This window comes from Myotis daubentonii, chromosome X, assembly GCF_963259705.1.
Source record: "Myotis daubentonii chromosome X, mMyoDau2.1, whole genome shotgun sequence".
NCBI classification, from domain to species: domain Eukaryota; kingdom Metazoa; phylum Chordata; class Mammalia; order Chiroptera; family Vespertilionidae; genus Myotis; species Myotis daubentonii.
The window spans coordinates 132508439-132519995 of NC_081861.1; the positions used below are offsets into that span (position 1 = coordinate 132508439).

At 37.8% G+C, this 11557-nt stretch overlaps 1 protein-coding gene across 3 annotated transcripts in view; it reads right to left on the bottom strand.

Moving 5' to 3' along the window:
• The window catches only part of BMX (BMX non-receptor tyrosine kinase), a 46603-nt gene that overhangs the window by 15910 nt on the left and 19136 nt on the right, over nucleotides 1-11557 (bottom strand). For 2 of the 3 annotated variants that reach the window (XM_059679990.1, XM_059679988.1), the window contains exons 8-13: nucleotides 9247-9315; nucleotides 8518-8571; nucleotides 7949-8003; nucleotides 6141-6220; nucleotides 3291-3418; nucleotides 989-1063 (exon numbers count right to left, since the gene is read on the bottom strand). In XM_059679990.1, the coding sequence (XP_059535973.1) occupies nucleotides 989-1063; nucleotides 3291-3418; nucleotides 6141-6220; nucleotides 7949-8003; nucleotides 8518-8571; nucleotides 9247-9315 (461 nt within the window). The remainder of the gene's footprint in view (nucleotides 1-988; nucleotides 1064-3290; nucleotides 3419-6140; nucleotides 6221-7948; nucleotides 8004-8517; nucleotides 8572-9246; nucleotides 9316-11557) is intronic. The other variant, XM_059679989.1, reaches the window with a different exon arrangement.

Consider the following 11557-nt stretch of genomic DNA (forward strand, 5'->3'; position numbering starts at 1 on the left):
TGTTGGGCTGCTTTGCAGGGTGGCCATAAGCTTAGCAGAACAGTCACCCAGGTGGCAGCGAGTTTTGCAAAGCAGTTGCGGGGCGGGGTAGGGGGAGGGGAGAATTTTGTGGAGTGTCCAGTGGCAAGCTTCACGGGGCGGCAGCAAGCTTTGCAGAGCAGTCAAGGGGCAGGGGGGAGTCTCTTGGAGCAGTCGTGGGGTTCGTGGAACATCCTGGGGCGGGGAGCTTCATGTAGCATCACAGGGCACCAGAGGCCATGCGACAGAGGCCAGGCTAGGCCTACAAACCCTAACCACACATGATTTCGTGCGTGCTGGGCCTCTAGCATGCATATATATATATATATATATATATATATATATATATATATATATATATATAGCCCAGTGCATGAAACTCATGCACTTGGGGGGTGGGAGGTCTCTCAGCCCGGCCTGTGCCCTCTCACAGTCTGGGAGCCCTTGGGGGATGTCCAAGTGCTGGCTTAGGCCTGCTCCCTGCTTAAGCCATCAGTCAGACATCCTTACCACTACAGCTAGGCTCTCCAGCCATGAGCCTGGCTTCTGGCTGAGCCGTGCTCCCCCTGTGGGAGTGCACTGACCATCAGGGGGCAGCTCCTGTGTTGAGTGTCTGCCCCCTGGTAGTCAGTGCATGTCATAGCGACCGGTCTTTCTGCTGTTCAGTCGATTTGCATATTACACTTTTATTATATAAGATATATAATATATCTTTATTGATTTTAGAGAGGAAGAGAGAGGAAGAGAGAGATAGAAACATCAATGAGAGGGAATTATTGATTGGCTGCCTTCTGCACATTGGACCTAGCCCACAACCCAGGTATGTGCCCTTGACCAGAATCAAACCTAGGACCCTTCAGTCCGCAGGCTGATGCTCTATCCACTGAGAAAAACTGGCTAGGGATAGATGTATATTTTAATTAAAAAATGGTAGGAAATGGAGTTTAAGAGCCCAAAGATATATGCATACCACTTCCCAAAGACACGGAGGTGGGGACCTTGTTGGCCTTGGTCGACACAGGGTGGCGGAGTCGTGTGATCATGCCTGCAACAGAATCAGCACCATGTTATCACATCACATCACATCACATCACATCACATCACATCACATCACATCACATCACATCACATCACTTCACACATCTGCTTATACTCCCTCCAGAGCAGCTGGAAAAGCAGAGTTCAGGATGGTGATATGCAGAGAATGAATCTCTTCTGTTCATAGTCATCCTGTAGTTGTATCAGTTTGCTTGACTTGACCAATTAGCTCAATGTACAGCAAAAATTAAAAGAATAAAACCACTTTATGTCATCTTGAAAATCCCATCAAAGTGAGTGACTTGATAGAGTTTTTCATTAAAAAAATTCCCATTTATATGTCGCTATCTTTTTATAGTCATATATTTAAATATGTATAAACACAGTACACACATTTGGTAAAAAAAAAAAAAAATCAAACAGTGCAGAGGGGTACAAAATAAAAAGTAAACCACCTGACTTTAAAAAAATTAAACTGTCAAGTCATTTTAGTTGTTTACATCAAGTTATGATAAAGCTGGGTTAAAATAATCATAGTATTTATAGTGGCTTGAGAGAACACATTAAAAAATATATGCTTGTTGCTTTAGTTGTGTGAGGCTTTCAAGTCCTAGAAACTGTCACAGGTGTTCTTTTTCTCTCCTTCCTTTTTCTATATTTATTTACTTTTTATATGAGTGGTCCTCAAATGTTTTAAATCTTACATCTTCAATTGTAAAAAAATATTAGTGCACTCCTCCAAAATATGTATATACACAATTGCTGCTGTATTGATACATTATGTGAATCATAAAGTGTCCTCACAAATAGAAAAGTTAAGAGAATGAGATTTTAAAAACCAATCTAAATAAACATTTTACTGTTTTGTTTTTTCTTATACCCTGTGGGGTTGCTTGTGCATGCTCTGGAGAGGAATCATCGCACTTGGAGATGTCTATATAATCCCTTGCCAAGGATCCTTTGAAAGCACTACAGGTTAAAACAAACAATTGATGAAACTGGGACAAAAGAAAAACTCAAGCAGGAACCAAAATTAAAGCGAGGAGTGAGTCCAAGTCACTTAATGTGCATGTAATCTGGTTAGGTAGAGTTGCACGATTCGACTCTGAGCCCACAGCTTATTACTCACTGTTGGAAATTCATCCAAGCACTGCCTCTAAGTGGCACTAGTCTTGAAAAGACATTTAGAGGGAATTTATTTTTTTTAACTTTTTTCTACATTTATTGAGATGTTACTTACATATAACATATATAACTGTAAGGTGTATAATGTGATGATTTGGTACATGTATGTATTGTGAAATGTTTTCCACAATTAGGTTAGTTAACACTACCATTAGGAGGCATTTCTATATACAGTTTTGCCAGTCAATCAGGCAAAATTTGGTGAAGATGTGTTGGTGAAGATGAAGGCTGTTGCTGTTGGTGGGAGTGTACATTTCTGAAAAGCATTTGACAATCTTTAAATTTTAAACTTTCTTAACCGTTATCTCAGAAATTACCTTTCTAGGGAATTTGGCTACAGAAACTCATATAGTTGCACCGAGCTATGTTGGCAGGACTGCACTGAAATATTAATTGTAATGGGAAAATAGTGCATATGATCCAACTGTTAATCAATATAGGGTTAGGTGAATATCTTATGAAGTAATTCTATAATAGATTTCTCTATAGCTGTTAAATAGACCAAAGTAAGCTATACGTATCTGCATGCAAAGACCTCCAAGACATGTTGAGTAAAGAAAGCAGCTGGAAAGTGGCATGTGTAGAATGATCTCATCTCCGTAAAAATATAATGTATCTATTTATACATATACATATATACAATTAATGAATAATAAGTGTTAGTACCAGCATAGAAAAAATTCTTCCAGAACAGATACCACCTTGTATATCATTGGAGAGATAACCTCCATGGACGTATCTATAATGTTTAAATTTTGCAATCAACTTCTATAGGTAGAGAAAAACCCCACAGATATTCTTATAAAGACAATCTCTACATCTAAGTCATTCAGCTCACTCAACTTAAATTTTCTGGCATTATAGAGTTTATAATGTTATATTCCAGGAAATATGGGTTAAAAATCACAGCAGGCATAGAGCTTGAGAACATTTTTTTCTTACTTTTATGGTTCCCTATAATAATTGAGAATATTCGGAGGATCAGTAGCATCCAAGAAAACTGATATTTATCAACAAGGACCCCTAAAAGAAAAACTGAAATAACTTACCTGCTGAATTGTGTTGATGATAGTGAATAAGCTTTGGAATGGAATCAAAACAGTAGTTTTCTGCCAGGTACAATTTGTTCTCAGCATTTGTATGCACATGGTAATGTTTGACGGTTCCTTTCTTATCACTAGTAAGAAAGAAAGACTGTTAAAACATTTTTAATAAACAATTGAAGCTTCATTGCATCATGGTTAATCATCTTAGGTGTATTTGAAAATTTTGGAGAGGGAAGTCAGAGAGGGTCTCCCAGTCTTGATATCTGGCATTTTTCTGGGGGTATCCATGACAATTACCAATTATGAAAGAGGGCTCTTCTCTGAACTCAACATATCCTTTGTGCACATACAGAATTCATGTACAATAAAATTCCAACTTGCCGAAACCGGTTTGGCTCAGTGGATAGAGCGTCAGCCTGCGGACTGAAGGGTCCCAGGTTCGATTCCGGTCAAGGGCATGTACCTGGGTTGCGGGCACATCCCCAGGAGGAGATGTGCAGGAGGCAGCTGATCGATGTTTCTCTCTAATCGATGTTTCTAACTCTCTATCTCTCTCCCTTCCTCTCTGTAAAAAATCAATAAAATATATTTAAAAAAAATTACAACTTTCCAACTGTTCCTCCCTTAGTAAGTATAAAGCTGGAATCTTCTTTTGATGATTGAAAGCCCTGCAATTCTTCAGGATCATTATTCTAAAGAGTAATTATTTTTAATGGTAATAATGAAAATTAAAATGTGGGAAGCAATGGTGATTAGGCCGTGGGTATTCTTCCCTGGTGTATGGGTAGGAGGCTCTCTGGGGCAGTGAAACAGGCAGGATGGAGTGGGTGGGGATGTCCTTTAATTCCTCATGTAAACTTGTACCTTTTTTACATAAAACATTTTTCTTTTGCTCTACTTTTAGAAGACAGTGGTGAATTAGGCTAACTGATGTAGGCTAACTGGAAATAATATGTCTGTCTTCGATTTGAGAGGATTGCAGAGTGGTTAAGAACTGGACTTTGAGTCCAGTTCTACTGCTTGCTGGCTACCTTATCTGTTTGTTATAAAGATTGGAGAGATTATATACATACAAATCTGCATTATGCTTGGCACATAAGAAACTGCTAATAAATCGTTGTTGTTGCAGTGCCAGCCTAGTTAAAACTGCAATTGTAAAAGGGAGAAAGGGTACTTTCTTGTTGCAAATGGCTAACCAGCTCTTAGTGTCAGTATGAAACTCATTCAAGCCCATTGATTGTGTTTAGTAAAAGAAGGCTTCTGTATTCATTGATTTGGATTATTTTAATTTGATTCCTTATCCATTTGCTGATTTTTCTACCTGGTCACCTCAAAAATAAATCTGGTGTCAAGAAACTTGACTAGAAAGACTTCTGATATGAGGTTTGGCTAAAACTGCAGGACCAGAGGGCCACAGAGCTTTTGATATTCAGTGAACCAAGTCTTTTACCAGTTCTTCCTGAGTTGGCTTCAGCCAGCATCCAGATGTGCAACCTAGTACATGAGATGCATCGGGGAATTCTGGCATTGGAAAATTCCAGATGACTGCATAGAATACATCCTATTCTTTCAAATTGGGGATAGAAATTGTGTAAAAAGTCTCTCAAAATAAAATAACTTTTAAATCACTTAATTATTGCAAAAATACATGTATACACCACAGGGCAGGACATATGGAGAAGGCACCAAGGCAGAGGGTCATCAACCCAATCATTAAAAGAGGATTGCACACACAGAAAAAAATTTTGCTCAAATGCTTCTAATCAAGTTTTGTTCATGTTATTATTTCAGAACATTGGGAGTTTCAGTGTAGGAACAAGTGTGGTTGAAGGAACATGAACTTTGGGCTTTTAAAGGCCCAGCTTCAAGTTGACATTTATTAATCTTGTGGGTGGGTCTTTATAAGCTTTTTTGAACCTCAGTCCTCTCATCTGTAAAAAGGTGTAAATAAAAACAGCTTTCCTATTTGCTTCACAAGATGATTAGAAGGAAAAAAGAGCTAACAACTAATGGGAAAGTGGCTTGTGAAACTGAAGTGGGATCCTGATGTCGGTAAGGGTGACTTGCATAAGATGACTGGGGAGGTCTTTTATGCCTAGGTGTTGGGATGGAGGCGGCGGAGCAGGTAGAATTATTACTCTTTCCTAACAGCAATAATAGTAATTGGTATTAGTTTATTGAGTGTTTACTATATGCCAGGCACTGTTCTGATCTGATACACAAAATTACTTTATTAATGGAACATAATAAACATTATCATGTTCCATTTTCAGATAAGGAAGTTGAGGCACAGAGTTTAAGAAACTTGCTCAATGCCAGAAAGCTTTATAAATGGTAGAGTCAGGATTTGGAACTTGAGGAGTAGCTTCATATCAGAACTCTTAACCACATGGAGAGGCCAGCATCCTAGAAAGAAGCTATTTGGGGAACACAGCTACATTGATTCAACCTTTTGCTAACTCTGCGCCCACTGTAAAAACTAACTTCAGATGTTGGAGTAGGTTTCTCAGCCCAGCTTGTGTCCAGGACCAACAATGTAGAGGCTCCAATGCTATTTTTCTCTTTCTAGACTTGGAACTGAATTGAGAGGAGTAACCCAGGGTTTCTTTAACAATTATTTACTGACACATGCTGTGCACTGGGCACTTTGCTGCAACCTGGGATAGGCAGGAGAGGATCCCTGAGAACAGCCTCTTGGAAGTAGCAGGGAGAAAGGCCACTACAGATAGTCTCATTCAACATAAATACTTTGATCTAAAATTTCAGAGTTTAAATATGATGACTAAATGACTAGCATATTCAAAGAATACACACATACACACAAAAAACAAAACAAATCCATGTCATACTTACTTCACAGCCTTACTAAATAAAGACACTGTGTACATTCCCACTTGACTGGAATTTCTAACCATAAATGCTCCTTCTTTTCCCTGAAAAGGAAGGAAAATGAAAAGAAACAGAAAACATTATTGTTGTCCTTGAAAATGATTTTTTTTTCTGGTAGGCAGTAGGAAACTAGATCTTTTAGATTCGCTTTATTTTTTTGTACTTTTTAAAAAAATTATCTTTATTGTTGAAAGTATTGCAGATGTCCCCTTTGTTTGTTTTTCCCCCATTGACTCCCTCTTTCCCATACTCACCCCTCCCAAACCTTCACCACCCTATTGTCAGGGTCCATGGGCTATGCACATATACATATATATTCCCCGGTTAATCTCTTCCCACCCCCACTTCCCCACCCCCACCTCCATCTGAAATTCACCAGTCTGTTCCATGGTTCTATGTCTCTGGATCTATTTTGTTCATCACTTTATTTTGTCCATCAGTTTATTTTGTTCATGAGAGTCCATAAATGAGTGAGATCATGTGATATTTATCTTTCTCTGACTGGCTTATTTCGCTTAACATAATACTCTCCAGGTCCATCCATGCTGTTGCAAATGTAAGAGATCCTTCTCATAGATTCACTTTAAATCTCATTGATGGCACAGATTATTCAACAGTTGGTGCAGAAGGGGATCCACAGTGTAGCTTTCTTCCTTTTCTCATTCAGTTTCTTTACAGATCTACCCTGTGTGCTGCAACTTTTTCTTACCAGTTAACTTTGAATCCTCCCTGATAATTTCCTCTGTTTTGTATTTATGTAAGCCTAATGTTTTAATCTTTCAGAAATAAAATTTAAAAGCACATATCATCATATAATACTCTTGAAAGTTTTAGAAAAACAAAGGTGTAGAACAAATCTTTTAGTTCTATGCTCTAACTTGTCTTTCTTAAGGACTTGTGTTAATTCTAAACAAATCCACATTCAGAAAGAGTAGATAAAAAACTAAGAATGTGTCAAAATACCAAGTTAGTGAAGTCCCCTCTCACTTTGACTCTTGGCTGGACCATGTGACTTGTTTTGGCCAATGAGACATTAGCAAACATGAAAAAAACAGAGACTTGATAGTGCTTGCTCTGAACTGTAGGGCTCATCCTCTTCAACCACTGCCTTGAGATTACCATGCTGTTAGGAAGCTCAAATCAGCCACATGGAGAAGAACTACGGCATCCAGGTTGATTGATTCAGCTAACCCCAACCCCCCAGTGACTGCATCCACATGAGTGACCCTATACCAAACCTGCATAAAAACTGCTAACCCAGCTGAATCACTTACAGAATTGTGAGAAATCATAAATGTTTTTGTTTCAAGCCATTAAATTTTGAAGTGGTTTATTATACAGAAATATATAATGGGAACAGGGGAAGTAGCTATATGTGAAGGGCATGGTAACCTATAGGCTGGACAACCAACACTATGATGATGTGACTGCTTAATTAGCACTAAGGTTTCTATAAAAAGTGCATTATCCTCTAGACCAGTGATGGCGAACCTATGACACGCATGTCAGAGGTGACACGCGAACTCATTTTTTTGGTTGATTTTTCTTTGTTAAATGGCATTTAAATATATAAAATAAATATCAAAAATATAAGTCTTTGTTTTACTATGGTTGCAAAGATCAAAAAATTTCTATATGTGACACAGCACCAGAGTTAAATTAGGGTTTTTCAAAATGCTGACACGCCGAGCTCAAAGGGTTCGCCATCACTGGTCTAGACCCAACAATAGAAAGAGATTCTTAGGTGCTATGTTAAAGATCAGATTATTTACCTTTTGTCTCAGTAACTGTTCAGCTTGTGACCTGGAGATGTTACCTGCAAACCAGCTGCAATAGGAAAGAATTCAATATTTGACAGTTAGTAATGTTTAATTGCATAATTTGTCATTCAGCTTTCTAACCTATAAATTGAGACATTGGCCTAGATCAGGGATTTCCAAACCTGGCTGCTCCAGAGAATCACCTGAGGAACTTTTCAGAAATACAGATTCCTGAATCTCCACCCCCCAATTATGATTCTGGGTAGGGCCTGTATATCTTTAATTTTAAGTGGTTTGGCATTTAAGAACCTTTGGCCTCCTCCTAGGTCAGTGGTTCTCAACCTTCTGGCCCTTTAAATACCGTTCCGCATGTTGTGACCCAACCATAAAATTATTTTCGTTGCTACTTCCTAACTGTCATGTTGCTACTGTTATGAATCGTCATGTAAATATCTGATATGCAGGATGGTCTTAGGCGACCCCTGTGAAAGGGTCGTTCGACCGCCAAAGGGGTCGCGACCCACAGGTTGAGAACCGCTGTTCTAGGTGATCTAGAGAGACAGAGAAATTTCAAAACTCACTCTTGGTCATCCAGGTTTTCCTCTTCTTCAGATGAACTTGACTCAGGGAATCCCCTTAAGAAGAGAGGAATCGAATGAATAAAAAAAACACCAAGAAATAATCCAAGTATCTAGCAGTACAATATCGAATCCCACCCTGCTTTCATCCACGTAAATGAAATGTAGACTATTAGGTTTCCCTTTTTGCACTTGGGAAGGTATCAGCAAAGTGAAGAGAGAGTGACTCAAAAACTGAGTTCATGCTCAGTTTAATGAGAAAATGGCTGTTTGATACAAGAAGTCCCCAGGAGGCCCTCAGGAATGTGGATTTCATTGAGTCTTTCAGAAAAGTGGGCTCATGAAATAGATGAAGATGCCTTCAGGGGCAGCTGTAGTATAAAGTTAAAAAAAATCGCAGGTTGTGTATAGAACTATTCTTAGAGAAGAGTTATTTAACTCTAGGTTATTTCTTTTTCCTCCTGCTAGAGATGCCTGAGCCAGGTATATTAGTGTTCATGTTAACATCAGTGTGCGTCACCAATGATGGAAGTGACAAATCAGAGTGAGGGTAATGGTAACCCACAAGTTATCAATTCAGACCAAGTTAAGGTTTCAGAGAAGCAAACTACATAGATCTGGGGGGTTTACTTTAAATGTAAAGTCTAGTTGCAAAATTGCTGCAAATTTGGTTAGTTTTCCTGCAAATGAAAGCAAATCCCCAGAGTAAAGGACTATCTGAATTTGATATACCATGACATCTTTGAGGTGCTGTGATTCACATTTTTTTCTCTTTGGTTGCTGCATGCAAAATCCTCACTGCTATAAAAAAAAGAGATACATTTCATAAATTTATATTTATTTCTAAATGTTAAATGACAAAAGTAATTTTGTTAGATATGTTTTAGCTTTATTAAACATTGCAACCCATGTGTTTCACTTGCTTTGGAAATTTAAGCTAATGAGTCATTGTCACATTTCTGTCCTCGCAGGGTCTCCAATAAAAAGCAGTGGTTTGACAGTATTCATAGACAAAAGCAAATTGTTAAAAATGGCTCATAATAGTTCCAAACAATAGAAAATTTGGATTAATAAAACATCTTTACTGGTTTTGCCCTGCTTTTCTTATAGATATATGCAAGCATTCTATTGCATCCATGTTTAAAATAGGTTATTTTTGTCTTTGCTGTTGTGATTAGAATTAAAATTCTTGAAAATACTGAACTTTTAACTCCATGTAGACACAGATGGATGAGCAAAATTTTTATCATCCTCTGTCATCCATCCTTTTCTCTTTGATTTTGGGTGTTGAGCAGAGCATGAGGACTTATCCAAGTTCAAAGTCTGTTTTACTTGGAATGTAATACCTATTTCCTGTTTGCCTTCGTATCCCAGGCTCTTATTCAAAAATCACACTTCAGACCTGACAAGTTTTCTTAACAAGGAAATGCTCCTCTGGTTCCATTTCCAGGAGTGCCTCCCTCTCCACTTCATCTCTTCAGAAGAAAATTCATATTTAAAAATGCTAAAAATATAGTTAAAATTTTTCAACTAAAATTTTTTAATTAAAAACTTTGTCCATAACTGAATTGCTATATAGACATTCAAAATAGTGAGGTAGGTTGCACAGCAATGTGAATGTACTTAACACTACTGAACTGTACACTTAAAAATGACTAAAATAGTAAATTTTGTTATGTTGTACCACAATTAAATTTTTTAAGTTAAAAAATAAGTATATCTTCATGTATGCAAATGGGGAAAATATCTAAGAGGTTAGGTAAATAGAGCAAGTGGCAAAGACTATATGGTAAGAACCTGGTTTTTTAATTCTATATATATGGCAACGTGCATAGAAAACATTTTAAGGAAAATACATAGAAGAGTCTACAATGTTTGAATGCTTTAATTAGAACATGGTTTATTTTACTGCTCAGAAAAATAGAGTAAAAAGCAGCTCAGGCTAAGATAGTATGAATGACAGAAAGACGTACTTATATGAGTTGAGAATCGTGACTGTATTTTTACCATTCAAGCTCCATGAAGACCTTTTAGCAATTATTATAATTCATTTATAGGTGATGTAATGCTGCTCGTGTTAAGAAGTGATTAATCAATCCTTTGTTCAGACAGCTAGTTTCCTGAAGTTCTAGGGAAAAACCTAGGGTTGGGACTATATCTTGGGTGCAAAAGCTGAGGGTGGTGTAAAAAAACCCTCAGTATCCAAGATAAAAAGTGTTTTAATAAAATATTTTTAAAATAAAAATTAATGCAAAAAATCCATGATGAACAAAATATCAACATTTTAAAGAAAGCTAGGATTTGGCAATGTAGTTGGTAGCTCTGCAGCAACCCCGTATGAATCAATAGTGCTGACTACTTATTTGAATACTGGTCAGTCAGTTTCACTGCACACCTCCCTCGATGAATCACTTGGGCCTCTGGCAGGAAGGGGAGCTGGCACAAAGTTGACATGACATTCACCCTCCTTGAATCTGGGCTTATTGTCTCCTTATTGTCTCCTTCCAAGAACACTAGGCTTCAGGCAAATAAATGTAACTCCTGTCCTCAGACACCAGCCATAGATTAATGCATTTGGATTCTATCTCCACTTTGAAATGAAAGCTACCATGACTTGTTATACTGAAGACAATAGCAAGAATACATTTATATCATTTCAAGTTCCATATAGCCCCTATGGCTGTATCATTGGTACAGTGAGGCATTTGCTTTAGGTAAAAATGATGAAGATGGAAAGAATAAAACAATAAAAGGACAAGGGAGAAAACAAAAGAGATACATGGTGAGTCAGAGAGATTCTCTGCATGCTTTGTAAAGAAATACAAACACCAGTGCCCTGGAGGGATGCTAATAACTGGGTGAAAAGATGTCAGACAGTGAATAGCATGATGGGGAGGAAGTATAAGGCAGCACATAAGGAAGGGTAGTCAATTGACCCTTTCTCTCTATTGTCACCTTACAATTCAATTTCATATTTAGTGAGCATCAAGTGTGGGGCTGACTTGGTACTAAACCCCAGAGATATACAGTTTAGGTACTGTCT